The 27,378-nt window shown below is 37.9% G+C and overlaps 1 protein-coding gene across 2 annotated transcripts in view; it reads right to left on the bottom strand.

Moving 5' to 3' along the window:
- Positions 1-27,378, bottom strand: part of Tex15 (testis expressed 15, meiosis and synapsis associated) — a 70,850-nt gene that overhangs the window by 37,456 nt on the left and 6,016 nt on the right. The window contains exons 2-4 of one of the 2 annotated variants that reach the window (XM_059244865.1): positions 22,532-22,607; positions 9,738-9,879; positions 1,978-2,143 (exon numbers count right to left, since the gene is read on the bottom strand). In XM_059244865.1, coding sequence (XP_059100848.1) covers positions 1,978-2,143; positions 9,738-9,867 — 296 coding nt within the window. In that variant the 5' untranslated portion in view covers positions 9,868-9,879; positions 22,532-22,607. Of the gene's footprint in view, positions 1-1,977; positions 2,144-9,737; positions 9,880-12,515; positions 12,679-22,531; positions 22,608-27,378 lie in introns of those variants that run through there. The other variant, XM_059244866.1, reaches the window with a different exon arrangement.

Genomic DNA, 27,378 nt, shown 5'->3' with positions numbered 1-27,378 from the left:
TAGGTTGCTGCCCAGCATCACAGATTTTTAAAATAGAGTTTTGTAAATTTAACTAACATTTAAGCATCAACTGTGTTGCCATGCTCAGTTTTTACACTATGGACATACAAGGAAGACAGATACCATCTTCAAAGTCTAGTAGATACTATATTCATGGTCTAGTAGAGGAATGACACACAAACCAACACACTGGGTTAAGTTATGTGCAGTTCTGTGAGAAACAAGCTTTTGTCTAATTGGACAAGTACCTAGGAACATAATAAATCCTGTTAACTGTCCGCCACTAGAAATGCTTTAAAATATCTTGCACCACTAAGTAGTGTTATTTTTTTGTGTGTGTGAGAAACAAAACAAAACTCATGAGCTCACAGCAGCTCTGGCTGCCTGCACAGGATCAAGCCATCCAAAATTCTAGCATGGATGAGGAAGGGCTCACAAGGTCTTTCCTCTAGCTGAGGAGCTCCCATAAGTTGATGGCTTCTAGGGAAGAAGGAAAGTGAGTTTCCTTTAGGGGTTTGGCCTCTGGTACATTAATTACCCTTGCTCTAGTGGCTGGTCTTATACTCATGCACATACCGGCAGCACTATCACATCTCAGAAGGTCATGAAAAGGAAAAAAGAGAATATGAAGATGGGAGTGGTACACAGTGGTGGGGCCTGGGAAAAGCTGAAGTAGTGGAATGGGAAACAGATTCTCAAAATGTATCGTATACATGTATGAAATTGTCATAAATATTTATTTAAAAAGTAACGGGGCCAGTAAGATGGCTGGCTCATTGGGTAAAGACATTGCTGCTAGTAAGTTTAATGACTCATATGGTGGAAAGAACTGACTTCTACACAAAGTAAGTAAAACACAGTAAAAATTAAAAGAAGAAAAGGTGCAGTGATGCAGGTAGTTACCTGAAGTCTACCTCTCCCCTCTAACTTACACACAGAGGCAGGTGCACTTCACACATGAAAACAAAATTAGAAAAGGACATGTGAAATCTGACTACATTATTGCATGAAATAAATGTCACTTAAAATTGTTAGTATCGTAAGAGATTACGAGAAGGAAATAATCTGTTATTTTCCTTAGTAAATCTTTGTGTGTCTGTGTGTGGCATATGCATGCATCTGTGTGCATACCGACCGGCACATGGCTGAGGTGACATCAGGCATCTTTCTTGGCTGCTCTCCACCTTACTTGCAGAGCAGTGGTTCTCAACCTTCCTAATGCTGTGACCTTTAATACAGTTCCTCATGTTGTGGTGACATCCAATCATAAAGTCATTTTCATTGCTACTTCCTGACTGTAATTTTGCTACTGTTATGAATCCTAATGTGAATGTGTTTCCCCATGGTCTTAGGTGACCCCTGTGAAAGGGTAGTTCAACCCACAAAGGGGTTGCGACCCACAAGTTGAGAACCACTGTTTTAGAGGTGGTCCCACTTGATGAGCGGACTTCACCCTTTGGCTAAGCTGGTTGTCAGTGTGCTTCAGGGTCCCACATGCATCCCCTGACACCCTGAGCTGGTGTTACAAACATGCTCTCTGCTGTGCTGAATTTCACACAGGTGCTGGGGGGGGGGGGGGGCGTGTTCCAGTTCTGGTCTTGATGCTGCAAAGCAGCACTTTACCTTTACTTTAGCTATCTCCCTAGCCTTCCTTAGTAACTCTTACTAAATTATCTACATTCACTTTCTTAGTAATACTAAATTTCAAGTGACAGAAATAAATTAGCAAGACTCCATGATTAAAACCAACACAATCTCAGCCAGGCGGCAGCGGCGCACGACTTTAATCCCAGCACTCGGGAGGCAGAGTCAGGCGGATCTCTGTTTGAAGCCAGCCTGGTCTACAGAGCGAGATCTAGAATAGGCTCCAAAACTACACAGAGAAACCCTGTCTCAAAAAACAAAAACAAAAAAACAAAAAACCACCACCAAAAGAACCCAAACAATGGCAAACATACTACAGCCACACACACTCACCTCTTAGCAGAAAACTGTTTTTCGAGATATTCGTTGCGGACCAGCTTTGTATCTCCAAACTGCCATGTGACCTGCAGGTCACAGCTTGTATTAAGCCTGCACTGCTTCAGAGTGCCATGTATGAAGTCATACTCTCTGGTATTGGTGAAACATGAAGACAAGTAAACTAAGGATAAAGAAGGAGGGAAAAAATTATTTGTGTTAAAAATGACACTGCACATCTGTACAATGACAAGAGCATAGCTGAGTTTGGAAATTTCATTAACAAATGAAGGCATCAATTTCTATAGTTAAGGTTGGACCACAGGAATGTCGACTTCCTACACTTGATGTATGTGAAAACATTAGCCTTGTTTTTCTGCACATATGTATTAGAGTTATCAATGGTTAACACATACAGACATAAGATAGCCCCAGAATTTAGGCTACTAATCTTTAACTTAAATCGCACAGTGAATCCACAATGTAGATAATTATTAGTAATTACACAAACCTGGTAGCTTCTGTAAGCACTTCTTAAGGTCCTTCCCATGTAAAGATAAGGTGTTGAACTGCTAAACTGTTTCAAAACAGCAGCAACATTTTGTATTCCCCCCAGCAGTGAATGTGGTACTGTGCTCCACACCCTTCCCAGCATCTGATGTAATTAGTGTTCTAAATTTTGGCCATTAGGTGTGTAGTGGTATCTAATTGTTTTAACTTTCATATCCCCAATGATATATGATGTTAATTTTGTTTGAGATAGTTTCTCTGTGTAGCTTTGGAGCCTGTCCTGGAGCTCACTCTAGACCAGGCTGGCCTCGAATTCACAGAGATCTGCCTGCCTCTGCCTCCCGAGTGCCGGAATTAAAGATGTGCACCACTACCACCCAGGATAAATCATCTTTTTATACACTATTTTCTATCATCTTTGCTGAAGTTTCTCTTAAGGTGTTTGATCCAGTTTTTGGTCTGTTTTCTCACTGTTGCATTTAAGGGTTGTTTCCATGCTTACATTAACTGTCTTTTATATGTTTTGTAAATAGGTTCTCAAAGTCTGTAGCTTTTTGTATAAAATTCAGAATTTATAACCAAGGTTTTTTTTTTAACACAATGGACTTGTTCATACACAAACCTCGCCACCCAATTTCTGAATCATTACTGAGGTGGACGACAGAAATGAATTGAGGTACTTATCCATGTTTTTACAGACTGCAAATTAAGGGTTTGTCTTACAAAATCTGAAATCAAGACGATTCAGTAGTACCCTATCTCAAGCTTTATCTTAAAAGTCATTATTAAAGTAACAATATTTACATTCTTAAAAAAGCCTCTACTTCACTACAACTTCCTGAGCTTTATGGTGTTGCTATCAGTAGTGACAGTTTTGTAATCATAAGAAAAATTGGTGACCAATTTTATGTGCCCATTAGTAGTTGTCTGATGACCTGGTTAGATCCGTGTCGAATGTTTGAATGCTATGGTTCAATATAGCAGCTTACTCTTTTCACATCAGCTTTTGCACAAAAAGAAAGGAACAAAAACATCTTTAAGTATGGTACTAGAAAAGTAAATGTCTACAACTGAATGCTATGGAGTGTAACAGGGCTTTTAATGAGTGTCCCTCTGGTTCCTTTGAGTTCCTCAGGGTGCTTCTGAATGTATTCCAAAGCCTGTTCCATCTCATTGATTTCAAAAACACAGTACAACACTGTTGTACTTGTCAACAGATACAACTCCACTCTAATCTGTACCACTTGCTGATTGATAGAGGTTCAACATAGAGGCTCTATGCAAAAGCCTCCAAAAATTTTCCTATTTCCACATCTATCAGCAAAGTTCTAAATAATCAGGTAGCTTTCCCATTTCAGAACCAGACTGGGAGTCACATTACATCGCATCATGAGGCCAGCACCAGGACAATCTGTAAAACTGAGGAGGTCCCTGTGCTTCATCCCATTGACAGTACTTCTCAGAGCACACCTTTTCAATTTTAGTTAAGTCCAGCTAAATCATCACTTTCTTGGATTATGCCTTTGGCACTGTAACTGAGTTACAGTTAAATCTAAGGTCATCTAGACTTTCTCTTGAGTTAACTATCCTAGTTAGGGTTTCTATTGCTGTGACAAAACACCACGGCCAAAAAGCAAGTTGGGGAGGAAAGGGTTTATTTGGCTTAAACTTCCACATTGCTGTTCATCACTGAAGGAAGTCAGGAGAGGGACTCAAACAGGGCAGGAACCTGGAGGCCACAGAGGGGAGCTGCATACTGGCTTGCTCAGCCTGCTTTCTTATAGAATCTAGGACCACCAACCCAGGGATGGTACCACCCACCATGGACTGGGTCCTCCCCATTGATCACTCAAGAAAATGCCTTATACCTAGATCTCAAGGAGGCATTTCCCCAGCTGAGGCTCCTTCCTGATGGCTCTAGCTTGTGTCAAGTTGACACAAAACCAGCCAATACACTATCTGAGGTTGTTTTTGTGTTGAGACAGGGTCACACTGTCACCCTGGCTGTCCTGGAACTCACTATATAGACCAGAAGATCTACCTGCCTCTGTCTCTGAGTAATGGGATTAAAGGCATGTGCCACCATGCCCAGCAGGTGTATGTTTTATAGTTTTGTTTATATGTTTGGCATATTTGGAACCGATTTTTGTGAGTTATATTAACTTTGTCTCTATCCTCAGGTTTTTGCATGTGACAGTCTAGTCATTCCAGCACTCTTTGTTGAGGACACTATCTTCACCCCACTGAATGCTTTGCACCTCTGTCAGAGTTAGAGTTGTGCAGGCTACTGAGCTATGGGGACGCTGATCTATTTGTCTCTGCTTCCTCCATCACCACACTGCCGCAGCCTTTAGTATTGAAACTTCACAGTATGTACTGGAATCTGGTGGTAGTTTTACCCCTCTGACTCTATTATTATTCTTCACTATTAAGTTGGCTTTATGGATCTTCTGCCTCTCCATATTAACTTGAGAATCAATTTGTTGATTTCAACAAGAGTTGTTGGGATAACAGATTGGAATGAATCTACAATTCTAGCTGTGAAAAACTATTTTTGGCCATAGTAAGTCTTTGTATATACGAACTAGTATCTTTCCATTGGAGTCTTTTCTAAGTTGTTTTTTTTTTTAAAATCAGAATTGTAATTTTTTCCCTATGAACTTGTACTATATTTTAGATACTAATATAATGGGTATTAATGGATTTTTAAAATTTCAAATCCAACATGTCACTAAAGTTGCTTATGAGCATTAAATGTTGGTTCTTTTAGATTTTTTACATCCACAATCATGCCATCTAAGAACAAGAGCAGTTTTATTTCTTTCCTTCCAATTGCTTGACTTTCAGTATTTAGATGAAAGTGGTGAAAACAAACAGTTGTAACTTGATCTTAGGGTTTAAATTAAGCTTCAAGTTTTTACTGTTTCAAATTCATTAGCTGTAGGCTTTTTGCAAACACATGTTGACTATCCTATATTCTCAGTAGTTGAGAAAAGGTATTTCAGGTTTTTGACTTTTTCAAATTTTAGTGTATCTGGATAGACTTCATCACTCGAGTACCCTTATTTAAAAGTCTGAAATACTAAATAATTGTTAAAGTATCATGATGGCATCATAAAAAGTTTTACATTTTGGAACAGTTTGGTTTCCAAGGGATTTTGGATTTCAGAATTTCAGATGAGGGATACTAAACCTGCATTACAAAAGTTGGGACATTCTATTTCTATTTTACTAATTGTCAAACTTTTTTTTTTGCAAATGCCAGTTTGTACTTACTGCATTACTCATATTTTTCTTTATATATTGACATATATACCATTTTTTAATGTTGAACTAGCCCTACATCCCCGAGGGATACATTCCAACTGATGACAGTAAAAGTTGATGACTATTTAAAATTACACACACACACACACACACACACACACACACACACGTGTGGGAGGTGAAAGAATGATCTGTAGCTGTCAGCTCTTCCTCCTGCCATGTGAGTTCTGAGACTGAACTCAAGTCATCAGGCTTGGTGGTAAGTGCTTTTCTCCACAAAGCTATCTCACTCACGCGAAATTTTTTCATACATTGTTGTATTTAACTTCCTAACGTTCACTGCGTGGTTTGCATGTATTTTAATGATAGACTACATAAAAACAAAGCACAGGTCAGTTATGCTTTTGTCCTGTTTTGGTATTAGGGTAGAGATGGACTCAAATGTATATAAATACAACCTGCCGAGTCCATTTTTGTTGTGTGTATATGGTTTCAGGGTTCACCTGACAATCAGAGAGGAGGCTCAGCCCTAACTCTCTGTCTCCCAGCTGTCATTAGCTGCCTGTAGTTCTTTGTCTTGAATAGGACTCCTTGAAATGTTCCTCCCTCCATGGTAACATGTCCATTGATATTACCAATTTTCCAGTTCTGTTTATAAAGCCATTTCTGGGAGAGACTGTTTCGGGGTAGACTTCCTGGTACTCTGGATATAACAACATTTCTGCACCCTCTTCTTAGATGTTTCCTGAGCCACAGATGCAGGAGCTGTGTTGTCCAGGAAATGTGGCTTGTGCCTAAAGAGAGTTTGTGGGCTGATAGTCTGGAACTGGACTCCTGACTCTACTTTTTGTTGTTTTGAGACAAGGTCTTACTATATAGACCAGAGTGGTCTTGAACTCAGAGATCTGCCTGCTTCTGCAGCTAGAGTGCTGATATTAAAGGCATTCGCTACCATGCCTGGCTTGGTTCTATCTTCTTAAAGAGATTACTGAGAATTGGTATACTTTATTCCCTAAATGTATAAGGAATATTCACCAGCGAGCCCATTTTGGACCTGGTGCTTTTTTTTTTTTTTTTGGTTTTTCGAGACAGGGTTTCTCTGTGTAGCTTTGCGCCTTTCCTGGAACTCACTTGGTAGTCCAGGCTGGCCTCGAACTCACAGAGATCCGCCTGGCTCTGCCTCCCGAGTGCTGGGATTAAAGGCGTGCGCCACCACCGCCCGGCGGACCTGGTGCTTTCAATGCAGATGTATTACTATTAATTTGATTTCTAGTATAGATTTATTCAGATGGCATATTTCCTTTTTACTTTTTGTGTGCATACAACGTTCCTATCTATCTGAGAATGGGCATGTCTGTATATGGAGGTGAGAAGACAACTTTTGAGTAGTTGGTTCTCTCCCTTCCACTGTGGCTTCAGAGGAGCAAACTAAAGTTGTCAAGTTTGTGTGGCAAGTGCTTCTACCTACTGAGCCATCTCATTGGCCCTGCCTATTTCTTCGTGTGAGTCTTGGTTTACTGTGTATTTCAAGAAGTGTACATTTTATTTAGTGTATGAAGTACTGGGCACAGAGTTAGTCATATACTAAGAAGATAATGTCCATGAGATCTATAGTGATACTTCTCTTCTTGGCACTCTTCTTAGCAATGCAAAACCTAAGTTGTTGATCTTTATCTTTTTCTAATATATCCACTGAATGCTGTGCATTTACCTCTAAGCACTGCTTTTACTGTGTCCCCCAAATCTTGTGTTCTCATTTCCACTTAGTTCAAGGTGCTTTAAAATTTCATTTGTAATTTCGTCTTTGAGCTATGTTACTTAAGAAGTGTTGGTTTTTTTTTTTTTTTGGTTTTTCGAGACAGGGTTTCTCTGTGTAGCTTTGCGCCTTTCCTGGGACTCACTTGGTAATCCAGGCTGGCCTCGAACTCACAGAGATCCGCCTGGCTCTGCCTCCCGAGTGCTGGGATTAAAGGCGTGCGCCACCACCGCCCGGCTAAGAAGTGTTGGTTTAATCTTCAAGTATTTGAAGATTTTCCAGCTATCTTTTCTGATATTTCAATGTTTAAATCTCATTCTGAGCTAAGAATAGGCTTTATATGAAGTATATTTTAAGGCACAGATGTGTTTTCTTTGTTGTTGTTGTGTCTCATGTGAGCTTAAGAAGAATGTGTACTACACTATCACTGGACTAGTGTATAGCTATGTATTAAATCCAGATAACTGATGGTGGTGTTGAGTTCCATTACAATCTTACTGATTTTTCATCTGCTGAATATATCTATCTCTTTATAAGGTTTTGCATGAGTTTTTATTTCAATTACTATGTAGAGAGGAAGGCTTTGAACTTGTGAACTTTGTGCCCCTGCTAGGATTCCAAGAATGTACAACACATCTGCTTTCTATTTGGCTATCCATTACCTACTTTATTTCATTGAAGCAATTTTCTGTTTTTTAATTTGTTTCAAGGTTGTCATTGCTTAGTGAAGCATATTTATGATGGCTGCTTTAAAGTGGTCCTTCTAGGAGAAAGAAAACAAATTTCTCCAATGGAGTGAACCTGGGTCTATCAATCACATCACAGGGCTGGCCTCATGCTCAGGAGCAGCTGACCAACACAAAATGGGCTCTGTAGTTTTTGTGTGCTTTTGGGTTATGGTTTAGTGCTTTTTGTCTTTTCAGTTGATTTTTTTTTTCCTTTTTTCTTCTTTTCTTTCTTTCTTTTTCTTTTTTTTTTTTTGAGGGAGAGAAAGAACATAAACATGGGTGGATTGGGAGGTAGAGACCTGAGAGGACTTGGGGGAAGGAAAGAATATGATAAAAATATACTATGTGAAGAAATTTAAAAAATGAAGTATTTTCAAATAATCCCAACTGGTGTACTCAGAGTACTAATTTTTTATGAAGAAGCTTTTCTCACTCAAGTTGAAGTTTTCCTGAATGGTGGTAATATTAGAAGTTTTTATTATGTCTTGGACATCTAGGTACTATTATGAGACTCTAGAGCATATCTAGCCTTGTATTTTATCAAGTCTTTACCAAAACCATGCTGCTTGGGGAAATTGCTGGTAGTCAAAGTGAACAGCTAATCCCACAAGGCAGGACTGACGTCCTTGTTCTCCAGAGGGCATACACCAATATACTCTGGAGGATGCTCTCACAGGCGGGAAAAGTACACGTGGCCTACTTCCTCAGCCTCCACTGGTTTGTGGGAGGGATGAATGCCTGGATGTGGTAGAAGACCAAGCTCTGCACTCTGCTTTCCGCACTCTACCCTAGCAAGAAGGGGCAGCTCCCTGTCACAAGGCCAGGGTTTAGGGAGTATGGAATCTACTGATGCTGAAAGGCAAAGGATGGCAGGAAAGGAGTGTCCAGGCTCCCTACTTGGTCACTCCTGGTAAAGGAAAGAGAATGCTAACCTTGTTGTAGTCTAGGAGCCCTACTTGGCTTCTTCTGACACCACATTTGGTGGCAGGGTGCACCTGCTTGTCTCTTTCCTCTACTTAACATTTACTGACAAAGGTGTAGTCATGCCCCTCACCCAAATTCCTGGTATTTCATAGTAGCAGTATAGTATTTAATAGCTCCCATCTCTCTAAGATGCCCCACTTTTAGTCCCATGGCAAAGGAAATATGATTTTTATTTAATTTTTTGTAGGAAAAGCCTTTGCCAAATGGTATTTCTAGGTGGTAGGCATCATGGTTGGAACAAACAAAAAGTCCAGAAAATGTATTGTTAACTATTCCCTAGCCTCAGGTTCCTCAGGTCTTTCTTCTCTGTACTTTTGGAACATTTGTTTTACATGTAAAACTCCAGGGGTTTTAGTGTAATTCCCAAGAAGACTGGGAGCGGTGTCTACTCCATTTTGTGTCATATCAGAGGCATATGTGTATCTGAGGAAGGAAAGATTTGACTTGATCTAATTTAATATAGTCAGAATGAACAGAAATGAATCAGAGAAACAGGGTTTTTACAAAAGTTCTCATTTCGTATAAAATTTTACCTTTCTCAGTTGTCCTCCTGATCTTTGGAATGGTGAATTTCTTCCCAGAACTGGCTTCTGCATCAGTAGTCCATGAAGATTCACTGTCTGGGCTCATTCTCCATGTCTTATCATTCTCTTTCGTTTCCATTTTGTGGGTGGCCTAAAATCAACCCCAAGGTAAGATCAATAGAAATGCTTCTTACCTTTCTATGGAAGTATGGCAGTACAGTGTGGGAGTAATGTGAAAGCCCTCAATGAAAACTGAGTAACCATATACTCTTAGTCAACAGGTTTCAATTGCAATTTACCAGGTTACCCCAAATAGAAAATTAATAAATTAGAAATATTTTATATATTATAAAAAAATTTTCAATAGGTCACTCTTTTTGTAATTTACTGGATTACAAATGGGTAGCCAAAAGCCTCTCCATTCCCAAAAAGCTTAAAAACTTCCACCAATGATTTTTATAAACATGGGTAAAGTTCTTGCTAAACATTCTATTCTGTAAAAGCTCATTTTTCTATATACCATTTTACTACAATTTTCTTTAAATCATAATTTCTAGCTTTAGAAGAAACTTATGAGTCTCACATGCGTAGCTTACTGATGACCATCCCTACACTTAGCTGATAGCTAACAAGTCACTGTTCAACTGGTTATTGCTTCACAAGACAGTCTACAATGTTTAACTCAGGCTCCACATTGTACTAGTATTAATGAAGAAACTTCTTTTCTTTTTTCTCCATCCTCTCCTCCTTCTCCCTCCAGTCCACACTCCTCTAACAGATTTTTTCTTTTTTAATAAATGTTTCTTTTTTAAAATTTTATTTTATTATATTATGTGTATGGGTATTTTGCTTGTGTGCATGTTTGTGTATTACATGTATGCAGGGTCCACTGAGGTCAGAAGAAGGCATCTGATGCCCTGCAACTAGAGTTAAGAGATAGTTTTGAGCTGCCATGTAGGTCCTGGGAATTGAACTTGGGACCTCTGGAAGAGCAGCAAGTGCTCTTAATTGCTGAGCCATCTCTCCAGCCCCTCAAACACTCATTTATCTCTCCAAACAGAACTCACACTAGCTATTAAAGGAAGTTCCAGTGCTTCCATACAAAGAAATTTATGTGAATAGGCATTTTGATACCATTTTGTAATACGGTTCACGAGCTGCTTGATGACAACTGCTTAGTTCAGACATTCAATCACAATGCAAGTTATGAGATGATAAAATTTCTGCAGACAAGTAACAAAAGGTAAGAGTGTATAAAAGGTTTACAGAGGCTTTCTCAGTCTACCTACTTTCTGTGCTCTCTATGAGACCTGCAATGTTCCAACCACAGGTTAAGAATAGGAAATCAGCAAGAAAATGAGCCTTTCCTTCAGCCATCCACAGTTGCAAATTCTAGTGAACTAGTTTCTCCTAAAAAGAGTACCTTAGAGGCAGGCAGAGCTCTGCGAATTCAAGGCCAGCCTAGTCTACAATTCAGGACAGCCAGGACTACAGAGTATAACCCTGTCTCAAACAAACAAGAATATCTTTACAATATACAACTATAATAAAAAAAAGCCATCTCCACCTGGCAGCTTAATAATGAAAAGGAAGAATAATTTAGAGAAACTGATACTATAAAAACCTCTCAATTAGTCATCGTTTATTATTAACAACAAATAAGGTATGAAACGGTTGGTTGGTTGAACATACTTGGAAGGGCCAAAAGTGTTCAATATTGCCATTATAGTTAAATTACACATTCAGAGAAACTGAATGATTTCAGTTGTATGTTTACTTATAAAACATTCCTCTAGCAGAATTTACTAATAAAGAAGGTTTTTGAAATTAATTTTGTTTCTTGGTGCTTAGGACAGTATCACAAAAAGCTAATTTTAAAGCTGACAAAAGATGTTATTCAAGAAACAATGGGGTTCAATATTCTCCATTGGCTAAGCTATAGGTTGTTACTTTTCAATTAACAACTTTCTTGTATAAATATTTCTTAAAGTTCAGTCCAAATAAACCAGTCACATTAGTAAGTCTTTTTTTACACTTATGTATCACAGACTCATGGCCATTTCTATTAATCTTTGAACTCATGTGTAAAATGTATAACATTATATATTATAGGACATACACAGTAGTTCTATAAGTAGTACACATATTTATATACACATTGTTTACTTTTCTATGATAAGATAAGAGAGTTTCAATCCTAAGGGCTTGTGCTGAGGTGTTCTCTCGAGTACTAGGACTACGCTAGGTGAAATATTACAGTAAGAAACGGAATAAATTCTAAAAACATCAATAACAGGCAATGAACAACAGATACAGGAGAACTAAAGAATAAATTAAAATATAGGTTGCTCAACAATAAAACATCTATTCATATAAGTTTTAAAATGGGTATATTATGAACAACTTTGAGTCATCACACTTAAGTATTAGATGAAACCAATTCTTGGGAAAATATAACTTACTAAAATTCAATCTAAAAAAATAAAAATTGACAATCTACTAAAAAACTAAGTAATAAAAATAGATTTTGAAAGATACTATTAATAAATCATCATAATCTAAACTTATCTCCAAAAGGCAAGGATGATTTAACAATAGGAAAAATGTCTATGTTTTTATTATATAAAGTAGTTATTTTAATAGATGCAGAAAAAGTGAAATTAAAAATTCATTTATAAATTTTATAAAGCTTAATAGACAGGAGTAGAAACATCCATAACCTAACTTTATATATAGTCTACTGAAAATCTATAGGAAACTGGAAGTGTAAGAATAAAATAAGCATACTTGCTTTTCCAGTTAATAGTGTACTGGAGTTGCTCCTAAGAGCAGAAGAAATAAAACGTACGAAGAATGTTTAAAAAGTAACGGAAAAGTGAGACTGGGTGCCCAGGTTAGGACTTTTAAGGAGTGACAAAGACTGACTCAGTTCCAGAGAGAAAAGCTCTGACGCAAATGCTAAGCAGATTAAACAGAACGTTAGTCAGAAAGGCAAAGTGTAATAATGGATTAGAATTCTGGTTTTACCAAGAAGAATGTTACACTGAGCAAAGTGCCTAACTTCTCTGTAACAGTATCTATGTTACATGGTTAGAGGACTGGCCCACAGGGACTGCACAAAACTAACTGTAAATGTAAACCTGATTCGTTTCTATGGACCAGCCCAAGTCTACTGAGACGTGCAGTGTTGTAAAGACAAACAGAAGTCAAATACAGGCCTATCTCTAGTTCTACAGTTAACTAGGGATCAGGACCTTGGCAAGTCAGTATCTTTCCTTTACAGCACATTATCTTGTGTGTATAATGAAATGTTTATATATTTTTTCACAGACAAGTTGATGACAAAAGAAAGAAACTCTTAAAGTTGAACAGTTGGTTTATAGATTTAAACCCCTCAAGATCTATTTTTTACACTTTATTATTTGTGTGTGTGTGTATGTGCGCGTGCGCGCGCGCGCATGTGTGTCAGGGTGGGGTGGGGTATATGTTATATTTTCCACAGTGCCTGCATAGAGGTCAGAGGACAACTTGAGGGAGTTGATGCTAAACCATTGTTGGGATCCCTCAAAATTTAGTTTAATTGTATTTTTATAAGTCAACCATTACAAATCAAGAACACAAGTTCTTAAGACTACTAGTTATAAATGAGAAAGTGCTCTAAAACACCACTCCCAACCAACTCCCACAAAATATTTCAGCTAATATTCAAAATAATTCAAAAAACAAAATAATCACTAATTAAGTATTTACTAAGATAATTGTTTCAATTGAACAAGCCCCAGGAGTCCTGGATTTCCTTTAGTAAGACTCAAAGCTCTCTGTTTCCTCTTACAAGAATATAGTCGGAGCCAGAGAGAAGGTTCTGTGGTTAAGAGTGCTTGCTGCTGTTGAAGCTGCAGTTCCCAGCACTCACATAGCAGCTTATAATCTGTAACTCCAGTTCTGTGGGATTTGATGCCCTCCTCTGGCCTCCACTGGCACTACATGTACATGCTGCACTTACCATGCATACAAAACATACATAAATTAATCTTCAAAAAGAAAAAAAGAATAGCTAAGTGTTACAGACCCTCATGGTCCACAACTAAAGTATTTAGCACTTAGCTCTTTGTGGAAGGACATGGCTACCCCACCATAGATTAAAGCAATTTAAATATCAAAGGGCTAGAGCTAAATTAAAACTAGACTTGATCATTTCCATTATGAAACGAAACTCCATCTCCTGCATCCCACTGTCTCAACCATCGTTCGACTGAACACTAAATTCTTCTTCTCATTTTCATTCTCTCTATTCCTCTACAGTATTTACACAAACTCAAATTTGATCATGCACAAAACAAAGTTGACAAGTTTGCCTTAGTCTCTACCTATCTCTCACTATCCTCAGTCTACTTTGATTTCCACCTAAAAAGCAATTTCCAAAGTCCTTGATGCCTTTCACATCAGTCTCTTATGAGCCTAAGTTCCTTCTGACTCATAATATATCTGGCTCCCTATATTTGATAATCTGACCAATATGTTTTTGGAATAATATAGTCATCCCCAGTTGTCTATGACTTCATAATTCTGATATTATAGCTACTTTTTAGGTATTGATTTCTTAGTAACTCATTTGTCTCAAACTGTTCTTCACAACTCCTTTAATTTTCTACAGAAAGGAAATCAGAAAATATTTTTTAATTACCTAAACATATTTCGTCAGGTCTAACCTCTGAAAATTTGATTAGAAAAAAAAAAACTGCCCAAACATCATGAGGTTGGGGGATGAAGCTAGTGGTAGAGAAACTGGTTAGCATGTATAATGCCTTGGACTTGGTCCTCAGAATTACAAGACAAGTCATATCATACCATACAAAATCTTGTGGCTTTAATTTGGCTTTCATTATCTGTGAGATTGGTTTAGTTTTATTTTTCTGTGAATCATTCTACCTTTTCTTCCATTACTATTTTTTAAACATCACCTAAAAGACACCTCTGGGTGTCTGTGAGTGTTGTAGAATATTATTTTAAGGTGTGTGACTTTTGTTTATGTTGCATTTGTTTAACTCTGTGAAGCTGTGTTACTGTGCCTGTGTAAAACACCTGATGGTCTAATAAAGAACTGGCCAACAGCAAGGCAGGAGAAAGGATAGGTGAGGCAGAGAGAACATATAGAGGGAGAAATCTGAGAGGAGAGATGGAGAGATCTAGCTGGCAGCCAGAGAAGGAGGAGACTGCAGGGGCCAGCCACTCAGCTACACAGCAAGCCACAGAGTAAGAGTAAGATTTAAAGAAGAGAATGGGAAAAGCCCAGAGGCAAGTAGATGGAATAAGTTAAGGAAAACTGGCAAGAAAGAAGCCAAGATAAAGCCAGGCATTCATAATTAAGGATAAACCTCTGTGTGTGATTAATTAGGGAGCTGGGTGGCGCCCCCAAAAGATAAAGAGTAAAACCCCCAAAAAACACTATGTGAGGATGTTTCCAAGTGGTTTAACAACTGAAGGAAGACCCACCCTGAATATGGGCAGCACCACCCAGGCTAAATACAAAGAAAAAAGGAGGAAGTAGTTGAGAACCAGCATTCCTCTCTGCTTCCTGACTGGGGATGTGATATGCACAGCTGCCTCACCCTTCTGCCACCACACTTTTCCCATCATTATGGACCATATCTCTCTTTAAACTGGCCTTTAAGCAAGTCTGTGGGACATTTTCTTGATTGATGACTGATAGAGAAAAGCCCAGTCCACTGTGGACAGTGCCATGCTTGGGCAAGTGGTCTTGGGGCACTTAAGAAAAAGCAAACTGAGCAATCCATGAGAGCAAGCCAATGAACAGCATTCCTCCATAGTCTGTGCCTCAAGTTCCCATCTCCAGGTTCCTGCCTTGGCTTCCCTTAGTGATGAACTAAAAACTGTAAGATGAAAGAAAAAACCTAATTCCTCCACAAGTTGATTTTGGTCACGGTGTTTATCACAGCAATGGAAATCTAATCAATAACATTCGTAGTTTGCATTTAACACAATGTTTTGTGAGACTGACCATTTGAATATACTTTCTGGTCATTTGTACTTTCACATCTGTGAAAAGCTCACTCAAGTTTAAAGCCATCTTCTATCAACATATGCATCAAGAAGGCTTTCTACGAAATTCTAGCTGTCAATTACACGTTTCAAATAATTTCCCATGTTTTTAAAACTAGCCCTTTTATTTTTCTGAACAGGAATGTTTTATAGTCAAAATTGTATTTTCTTTTATTTTAGAGGAGTTTGGGGAGGGGGAATGCATGATTAGAATATATGGCATGAAAAATTCAATTAACAAAAGAAATAATATTCAAGTTTGGTGTGGCACTTTATGACTGTCATGTCAGCACTTGGTGAGGATGTGGGGTTTATTTCCACAGGATGATGTGAACTCCAATACAGTCTTGTCTACATAGTAAGACCTTGTTTCAATCAGTCTAATAATTTCCCATCTAACAGTCATTAATTTGTGGGTGTTTTTCTCTGGTAGTTTTTAAAATATTATCTCTGAAATTTCACATATACTATGATGTTCTAGGCAAAGTGTTTGATGGGATTTCTTGAAAGGCATTGCACCTTTTAACAGTTACAACAGGCTGGTGAGATGGTTCAGCAGGTGGCTATCTGCTCCTGAGACTGATAACCTGAGTTCAACCCTTAGGTCCCACATGGTGGATAGAGAGCACTGACTCTTAATAAGCTGTACTGTGGAATCCACGCATATACTGTATTCTGGAATTCACATGCTCACTGTCGTATGTACAATTGCACACAGACACAACATGCATGCACATATACACACAAAATAAATGTAATTAGAAGACAAATGTTATATGACACTCCCAGCAATTTGTACGTTAATTGTTGTGGTATCTAAGTACTTATTTTCAAATATCTACCTTCTAAGCCCTTCACTAATATCCAAAATCTAGTTCACTGTTTCTTCAGTGGATTTTAATCTGCCAGAGACTGAGCTCTTAAAAAAAATTTAAATTACAGGGGCCGGAGAAATGGTCAAATAGTTAAAAGCACATACTACTCTTATAGAAGAGCAGGGTTCAGTTCTTAGCACCTAAATCAGACAGCTCAAAACTGCCTCTAACTCCCAGTTGCAGGAGACCTTATACTCTCTGGCCTGAGGGCACATGCATGTAATGCATATAAACTCACTCAGCCTCATATACATACACAAAAAGAAAGTAACAAATGTTTGAGAAATTTAAATTATATTTATTTATTCGCACCCCTCACCACGTGTGTGTCTGTGTGTACAAGTTCCATGGTGTATGAGTAGTGGTCACAGGACAAGTTTCAGTAATTGATTTTCTTTTCTCTTTCTACCATGTGTGTCCTAAGGCTCAAGCCCAGGTCATTAGACTTAGCAGCATTTGCCTTTATCTTTGAGTAAATCAGATTGCCCACAAACTGCTGAGCTTAAAGTTTTTCCATTACTACTATTTATTTATATGAGACATACTTGATTCTTAAAAAAAAAATAAATTGTTTGAAACTGGGTCTTATCTATCTAGCCTGGCTTCCAACTCTATACGTAACCAAGGATGACCTTGAAGCCCTGATTTCCCTGCCTCCTAACACTGTTACTTCTTTAAATGTAAAATAAATGTATTTTCAAACTATTTATTTATTTGTGTGTTTGAATGTTACATATGTACTATGTTGTGTGGGTGCATCTATGCCACAACATGGATGTAGGGATCAGAGGACAACTTTCAGGCATCAGTTCTTTTCCTCCACACTGAGTTCCAGGGATCAAATTGAGGTCATTAGGTTTGCACAGGAAGCATTTTTACTGGCTAAACCATCTCATTGGCCCTAAAAGTACTTTTATCTGGTAATGCCACCATCTTTTTTTTTTTTTTTTTGGTTTTTCGAGACAGGGTTTCTCTGTGTAGCTTTGCGCCTCTCCTGGAACTCACTTGGTAGCCCAGGCTGGCCTTGAACTCACAGAGATCCGCCTGGCTCTGCCTCCCGAGTGCTGGGATTAAAGGCGTGCGCCACCACCGCCCGGCTAATGCCACCATCTTAATTCTAGTAAATACGAATCTGTTCTTTTTTTGCCTGAGTTACTTGTTTATAATGCTTTATTTTCCGATTAAATGTATGTATATGCATATACATACATATATTATTTCTTAATTTATTTCCATAATTTCATATTCTTTGGAGCCTGGCAGATGTCTAGACAAATGAACTACAACCAAGAGATCCAAAATAAACCTTCAATGCATATGGAATAAGATGTTCCACCAGGATGCCAATCTCATTTCCGAGGGCAGTCTTTGAAACAAACAATACCAGGAAAATTAGCTATCTATACATGGAGGAACGAAGTTGGGACTTTAAACTGTGTTCATGATTAATCCCAGATGGGTTCAAGATCTAAACATTAGCAGTAAATTATAAGTGATGTCAGACTGCAGAGTTGGGACCTTTAGAAAGAATTCAGTCTTGACAGGTGTGCCTTTCTGAATGGGATTAGTGCCCTTATCAAAATGATCCCCAGACCTCCTTTACACCTTTCACAGGAAGGACACAGTGTGAGTGAGGAAGTGTCCCTCATCACGCACCACACCGGTTCTTCCAGCAGCTTGAGAAGACTTCTCTAGTTTACCAACTATAAACATCTCTGTTCTTGTAGAGTTGCCCCATTTGTGGTGTCCTGTTAAAGTAGCCAAGATAAACTAAAGCGGAGGCAGAGGCTTTTAGATGATCTCCTATGGGCAGGTTGCACTGACCCTTAGGCAGCAAGGTCACAAGCAAAAGGATTATGGTTTGTATGACAAAGGAAAAAGGCCCAGATCCAAATACATGTGTGTAAAGTAGAATTCTCCAGGCTAACATAGAACTGAATAATTGACTATCAAATGTCTGTTCAACTAGTAATGGGAGGACTGAAGGAGTGGTAATACATTGTCTTTCAATGACTGGAAACCAAGCTTTCCTAAAGGGTTCAGAGGATGTCCCTACACTGCCATCATCAAGATCCACCTGCTAGTAATACTCTTACTTAACTTGGATCTTAACTGGCCAATTCAAGAAGTATCTGGGTGAACATCAGATTTAACATGCACATAGCCAGGATTAGATACCCTCTCACAATGTAAATGTAAACGTTACTATAAATGTGAAGTTGTTCTAGGGTTTACATGTCCACACTTGTGAATACACACATACACACACATACATACACACACACACACACACACACACACACACACACACACACACACTTAAAGTTCAATCACTTCGCAGCAACTTCTGAGAGTCTATCCTTCATTCTCTTTCAAGTCTTATAACTTGAGACTTGGCCCTATGTGACTTGGAACTTGGGAAGAGAGGATATCTTCAATATCTAAATGCAGAACAATTATGATCATAAAGCTTAGATTATGCTTTAAATTTTACTTAAATAGCCATTAGAATCTATCAGACTATTTTTCATTTCCACTATTGTGTTTACTTTGCCACTCATGTTTCTCAAAATCTTTTAGAAAAGTACCATGTGAAGATCATGCCCCTGGTGAAATCAACTTTCTGCTTAACTCTACTTCTCTGGGAGGCATTACTATCATCCAGAGACCAAGGCTTACAGCAAGAACACAAAATTCCAGTAGTTGACTTAACTCACCATTCTAAAAACAAAGGTCTAGAAAGAGGACTCAATATAGGAGCTCACTGGATAATGGAGCTTGCTGTGCAAGCCTGGTAACTGAATTTGATCCCTGGAACCCACATAAAGTGAAGGAGAGATCCAACTCTACCAAGTTGTCCTCTGACCTCCACATGTGCTGTGGCACACATGCCCAAACATGCATATCATGTGCACCACAGTAATACATTTAAAAAAAAAGTCAACATAACTCCTGACAGAATGGTTCTGTTTTGCTAACACTTGTTGTATTGATGTTTAAAAGATTTAGAGAGCATACATTGTATGCTTAAAATCAGTGTCCTTATCACGACTTTCTCAGAAAGTTAGCTGTATAAAGCTGAGGCTGTATTCAACAGGTCATACAAGGCTGGACCTCTCAATAATCGGGGATCATGGAGGGGCCCATGGAGTACTACACTTACAAGCTGAATTATCAGCTGGATTCTGGGAGAGGGGAGGTCACTGTATTTAGTTGTGTCCCCAAAGAAAATGCCAACTGGTACTTTCAAACACAGGGTCACACAGATTATTACGGTATGGTTGCACTCAATGGGTCTCAACCAAATCAAAGCAAACCAATCTCTAGCCCACCCCCCCCAAAAAAAAACCCCAAAAACAAAAGAACAAAACCAACCAACCAAAAAAATTAAAAACAAAACAAAACAAACAAAAAACCAAAACCCTCCAAACTCTAGAAAGTTTGAAAGGGAACTGTAGAGAGGATTGGGAATCTATAGGGGTGAGGGTAGGAGAGGGTTACAGTAATCAAAATGCATTTTATACATATACGGCACTAGCAAAGAACAGATTCAACAGAAGTGTAAGAGAAAGCCTGAGACCCTAAGTGTATTCTTATGTCTATACTGTCACAAATCCATAGTAAATAGCATTAATTGAGACTATCTGGTGATGGGACGGATGTACCAAGTATACGGATAGTAAAGCCTCACCTGATTTGTTTTAGAGACTATATTAAGTAGAACAAAAAAGTTTTTCCTGCAATTCAACAAAGTATGGAATTTGTTACAATGACTAAATATTGGGAGTGATCTAAATTCTTAAACCTGCCTAGTGACAAGTAGCTAAGGGTCACTAGCTAAAAAGCTCATTTTCTTGTGTTTTAATCCAAGTTTTTACTAATAAAATTAGACTGAAATTCTTTGAAAGAATCCAAAATCTAGTAGAAAGCATTCTGTCAAAGAACTCAACAGACAGGAGCCTGCTCTGACTCTGCCGTTCGCTAAGTGCTCATCTTCTCATCTGTGCTATGGTAAGTTGTGTAGCTGGAAACTGACAGTTTACTGCTCTTACATCAACCTCATCAACCTTCCAACTACTTCCAGACAGACTCTAGGTCCACATACAGGGATATGTGAGAAGTTGAACATTATGGGCAAGCTAAGGTCTTGAAGAGTTTAACAGCTTCCTAAGTTAACCTTCTGGACATTTAACATGTGTTTCTTGTTTGATGCTGTTCCTATTCGTTGTAGTTAATTTTTGTTTATGTTATTACCCTTTATTTCTCTTGGACAATTCTTGATCATCATTTTTATTGTATATAGTTTGCATTAGGTTTAGAATCTTCTTATTTAGACAAAAAGGGGAAATGTAGTGGTTTTGTTCCACCCATGATGACCCGACCGTGATCTCTTAACTTCCCACTTCAAATAAATTAAAAGAAAAAGAAAAAAAAAATCCCCAATTCTCTCCCACCTTTCCAATAGCTAAAAGTATTTATTTATCTTGAGTATTCCTCTCTATGCTTATAGTACTTTTTTTCTACTCGTCAACTGTTTGTTTAATTTATGCCCTGATAGTGAATTTCACTAGAATTAATCAAATATTTAAAAATCATTTCGTAACACCACTTTTGATTAAAAATATAAAATGAGTGTCAGAAAGATGACTCAGCAGGTAAAGGTGCTTGCTGCCAGGTCTGATAACTTGAGTTTGGGCCCTGGGTGGAAGAAGAGAGCTGATTCCTGCAAATTGCCCTATGACCTTCACACATGCACTGTGCTGTGCACACACAAAATAAATAAATGTAATAAGAAATTTGGCTGCAAAATATTTTCTTCTTCTATTTATATACTGTGTCTGAGGGCAAACTCTAACTTTGCATACCACAAACATCCTAAGCAGTAGTAGCATACTGACTTGACTTTATGAACGTTATTTCTTATATTAATGCTAATTATAAATAGGCCAATCTTCTCTACTTACCTTTCTTTACCCAATTTTTCTATCTCCTATGCAAAATACAATTCCTTATGAAATTAAGTATATCCTGTGGTCTGACTGTATCCTCCCAAATTAATATGTTGAACCTAACCACTGATATAACAGTAGTAAGAGGTAGTCTTTATAAAATGACAAGGTCTGCCAGCAGAGGCTTCATCAAACGAGATTGTTACCTGTTTCAAAGATTTGTTTTAATCATGTGTATGTATGTGTGTGGGTGCCTGCTGGTGTCAGATCCTCCTGGAACTGGAGTTACAGGCAGTTGTGACCTGTCTGACATGGATGTTGAGAACCAAACTCAGGTCATCTCTCTGTAAGAACAGTAACCACTGAGCTATCTCTCTAGCTCCAGATTGATGCTAATTTAAAAGACACCCAGGGGAGCTAGGGAAGTCTATTCTACCCCATGAGGACATAGTAAGATGTCATTTATGAGGAAGCTGGTCAGACAAGGAATCTGTTGTTGCTTTAACTCTGGATTTTACAGCTCTCAGAACTGTTGGAAATATACGTAATATACATTTAAAGACGGAGTCTCTATGTAACCAAGGCTGGCCTTGAACTCAAGAGTCTCCTGCTTCAGCCTCTTGAGTAACGTAATTACAAATACAAACCACCATGCATGGCCGAGAAATACATTTCTGTTGTTTACAAGTTATCCTGTTTATGGCACATTATAGCAGCTTAAATGGACTAAGATAGTACTCAATAAATATTTAACATCTACTTTGAAAGTATTCTAATATACTTTTCTAAGTACATTCTTCATATACCTTCCTCTATTGAAAATCTATTCATAAATGAGAACCAATCAGCTATAAGTTTTTAAAAAAGTCATTCCAGAACTTGAGTAACAGTAACAAAGTCATTGTTTGAAAATACTTACCACTCTGCAACAGTACCTAGTATCATATAGTTATGATCAGGATTCAGTCCACACATGAAGAACAATAAAGGAACATCTATTTAAAAAAGAAAAAAGATAGGATGTAGGAAATGATGGTTAAAAAGCTCCCCCAGAATTACCTCTTTATAGTCCATGTCATTCATTTTTTTCTTTACTCATTTTTGTGTTCTGCATCTCTCAAATCCCTCCATTCCTTTTCTTCTTTTTATTACTTTTTTCATACCTTCTCTTCCCTTCATATAGTCTCATCTGCTAGTCAGAGTCAACTGTTAGCTCACCATTTAAGCAACTTCTAATGAAATAAAATTATATCATGACATAGCAAATGCACCTGCTTTAGCAGTTTTTACATACAACAAACCACTAACCACTAAGTAGTTACTTTTGTACAAATTCACAGTAAACAGTTATTGCACACGTTATTCATGGTGTATGTACTTTGTATATTAGTACTCATTTTACCTTCTCATTATCGGAAGACAAAACACAGACCAAGAAAGCTTCAGGAACTTGCTGAAGGCTACTACTCAACTGGCAAGTTCATTTGCAGGTCTAGCTTGCTTGCTGCCTTAGTCTGGATTCTAAAGCACTATACTATCCCAGTCTAGTCCTTAAATATCATGCAAGGGCATTTAAACCTTTATTTGGGAGCTGGGCATGGTAGCACACGCTTTTCATCCCAGCACTCAGGAGGCGGAGGCAGGTGGATGTCTGTGAGTTTGAGGCCAGCCTGGTCTACAAAGCAAGTTCCAAAGTAGGCCCCAAAGCTACACAGAGAAACCCTGTCTTGAAAAACCAAAAGAAACCAACAACAACAAACCAATCCTTAATTTGGATGTACAATGGAAACATTAAGCAGCTGTGATTAGTCTCTATCCTAACGATCTATTACAATTAGCTTTGTGCAACTGTGAAATGAGACAATTTTGACTTACATTTTAATGTCAGGATAATAAATACTATCAACTATATGGTAAAATGTATAGTATACTAATTTATTAAAATGTTATACATTCTTCAAGAAAATCCATTTTTATTAATGAAATACCAAACAAATTTTGAGACTTATTGAAAATTCTAGAATTTCTCTTCTCTCCAAGTTATACCATACATGAAAACTTAAAGATATTTAAAGCACATATTGTAGATCAATTTTTGAAAAAAAAATTTGCTACTATGTATTTTAGACTCTAATTTACTATTTTGTCTATGTTTTACTCAAGGATTTTAATAAAGTGTTCAAGAGATCTAAAAACATAAAAATGAAAATAAAAAGAAAAAATTGGGCAAATGTAGTCATGTACTATGGTAATAAGAAAATGGATTGGCATATAAAAGCAAAATGCCAGGGCAGGCATGTATGGTAGCTCATGTCTGTTCCCAGCTCTGGGGAAGTGGAACCAGGATGATCAGTAATTCAAAGCCATCCTTGGCTACATACCAAGCTTGAGGATAGCCTAGGCTCAAAAAAGAACAGAAAAAAAACAAAGAAAGAAAAATTAGTAGCAAAATGCCAAATAATTTGGGCATTAGAAATACTGAGAAATGTAGTAATAGCCCAGGCCTTCCTATCATTCACAAAGGGTATCTATCAATAATGGTATGAAATACTTAGTACTAAATGTATGTGTGATACATAACTATAATTTGATGGCTTTTCCTTTCCACAATCTTTTACATTTCTTCATTTCCAATTTGGGCCTGGAAGAGTTACTTCCACAAAGAAAAGTATCTCCCTGTCACCAGTCAGTGGCACAAGAATACTCTATCACAACACTCACAAATGCACTGAAGGAGTGGGCTTCATGAAGCATGCCCTTTACCCTGCCGAGGGATCTGAAAATTTGCCACCAAGGAAAAAGATTTTCCAGATATGCGCAATCATAACACAAAGTAGGATCTAGCCCACACTAGATCATGTGCCATTGTCCAGAAAAACATTATGAGGATGAAGATTCACAAACAACTTTTACACTTTGGGTAATTTGTACACTAGGAACTACATTCAAAAACTGTACAGTAAATATAGGTAAGAACTAGCCACTAAAGGTCATATAAAGTTGTAAAACTGGAATGGCATAAGAATGGCAAACAAACTCCTGGACAGGAAAAAGAAGCTACCTACCAGGTACAACAGAATGACATCAACTACAGGTTTTAACAAAGACGGCTCCGGTTTGATTTATCTATCCACAGATTTGTGGCCAATGTTCCGTTTTTAAGGAGCAAACAACCAGGAACATATGCTGAGTGTGCTGGTGCCTAGCTATAATCTCAACACTCTTTAGAGGTTGATGCAATAGGATTGTGAGTTCCAGGCGAGTCTGAGCTATTTCAAAATAAACAAAACCTACCACTGGATAAAATGCCCTAAATCCATCAACGCTTTTTCCCTTTACTTTATGTCTATTTCCTATTCCTTTTCAAAGTTGTATGAAAGAAAAAAAATATCATAAACACATTTATTTAAGAATGAAATTATACTGGAAAAATTAAGTATAAGGTGAGAAGAGTAAGAGAAAGAGAGGAAGCAGTCAGCACAGTAAACGTAAAGGGGAAGTGAGGATCCCACTTAGATCCAACCATTTATTTAGGTCAACTAGGTTCAAATCAGTTTTGAAAGATGTCTCATGTCGAAAGAAAAACACATTAACAGATACCTTTGAAATATACAAAGGCACAAAATTAGAGAAAAATGCTATCTGGGGGCTGGGAATATAGTTTAGTGGCAGAGTGTTTATCCAGCATGTGTGAAGCCCTAAATTCAATTCCCAGCACTGCCAAAAAAAAAAAAAAAAAAAAAAAAGGTGAACTTGCGAGATACATAACAGCACTTTCTAATCACCAGTTATGTAAGCACTAGGGCCTAACAAGCCCAGTAATGAAATCTCTTGTACCAGGGAATCATCTATGGTAGGTTTAGACTACTAAAGGCAGCTGTTTTCAGTGATCCCTGGGTGGCAGCAGCAGCATCACCTAGAAACTTGTTTGCAATCTAAATCTACACAGACCTCCTGATCTTACATTATAGGATGGATCCAGCAAACATCTGAAAACTTCTCCAGTTGATGGCGGCCTAAGTTTTAGATCTGCTAGTCTGAGAAAATCCTGAAGAGAGCATCAAGTCACCTAATAAGACCCCCTCCCCTTAGTGATATCTTTTAGAGTGTGTCAATATCAAGAAGCAAACTTTACTTTTAGGTGAAATGCTACTAGAGGGAGAAATGAACCAAAACAACAAAGATGAGGACAGGGAGTAGACATTCAATTCATTTCACTACTGTCAAGTCAGGACTTTGTTCCCACTTTGGAAGAAAAGAGAGACAAGAAGCAGAAAAAAACTGTGAGGAATTTTAGCTTTTCCAGTGCAGATACACATCTTAACAGCTGCTTATTCATGTCATAGACGTACAGTTATGCACGTACAGATATATGGGCAATAAGCTCTTTATAGTCAAGAAGCAGACTAGTAACACAATAAATCCATGGTTCATCCTCAGTCATTTCCACAATTTTGTAGTGATTAAAAAGTTCCAACTTTGTTTTAATGATGCATTCTGTATGGATGGATTTCCCTTAAAACTTTTGGGACAGGCTCTCCTTCAGGTCTAAGCACCTAATTATACAAGTCAAATGAGAATATAGTTAAAAGTAATTTACATGCTTAACATCTGTCCCAAGAGCCTAGGCTATGGGAAATTGTACTTTCAGTCCAGCTGCTTTTCACCAGGGGAATAACTAACGTTAAGGGGCCCCCAAGGATTAGGACTCCCTTCGTTTCTTTCCCTTTGGAGTTTACAACCTTTGGTAAAAACAGATCAAGTTCCACAGACCCAGAAGTCACCCAGGCTTCAGAGCAAGGTGAGAAAACACCTAAATTCATCAATCAATCCGATACTCCTAGTTCTTCCTCCAACCTTACTGAATGGAAAAATTCCACCCAGCTTGGCTGAAACACAACCAGCCTACCGTGCAGTAAAACAGCAAAGGAAAACGTATACCCTATTCCACAACAAGGATGATTATCTACGTTACCTGTATTTTAGGTATTAGTAGCATTATTTTATTTTTGAGCTCAAGTATTAATTACAAATGTATCCCTCGAATTGGGTTAAGAACACAGAGAACAATAAATGACATCAAAAAATGTTACTTCTTTATCTTCCTTTTCCTCAGATAGCAACCGCGCTAGCTACTTGGTCAAGGTCCTAGAAATTAAAAGGACTAGAGGAGTATAAAATGTAAAGGTTTGTTGTACTGCCACGCTGTGAAGAGTGAAAAGATTATCAACTAACCTACAGATACCAAAATAAGTGCACTCTCTGCTCAGCAGATGAAAAGTGTGTGAGAAAGGAAGTGGGAATTACTGTAAAGCACAGGGATAAGATTAGTGGCTAATTCATCACGGTTATGACACTTTTTAGAAGACATTAGGGAAATACAAAGAAATAATCAGATGATTAAAGATAATGACAGAATTTTCAAGGGAATAACATAAAACTCCTGGAAGAAAAGAACAGTAACAAGAGTAGTTTACTTAATCTTTGTAGAAAACATTAAGGTACTTTCCTCAACACCAAAATTATCTCTCAAATCTGTCACATCTAAGAATCCCAACAATTCATTTTAATCCCTGTAGAAAAACAACTATGTAGGCAGGTGACAAATTTCTAACTAGAGCTGACCAACACTGAGGTGACCTTTCCTCTACTGCCTGCTTTCTAGTTAAATGCATTCCTTCGATTTGCCTTTAATGTTCATCTTTAATCCTCTAATTATTTCTCTGTATTTCCCTAATGTCTTCTAAGTGTCACACTGTGATGAAT

The sequence above is a fragment of the Peromyscus eremicus genome, chromosome 17 (genome assembly GCF_949786415.1).
Source record: "Peromyscus eremicus chromosome 17, PerEre_H2_v1, whole genome shotgun sequence".
Taxonomy (NCBI): Eukaryota; Metazoa; Chordata; class Mammalia; order Rodentia; family Cricetidae; genus Peromyscus; species Peromyscus eremicus.
This window is presented reverse-complemented; position numbering and strand designations above follow the sequence as displayed.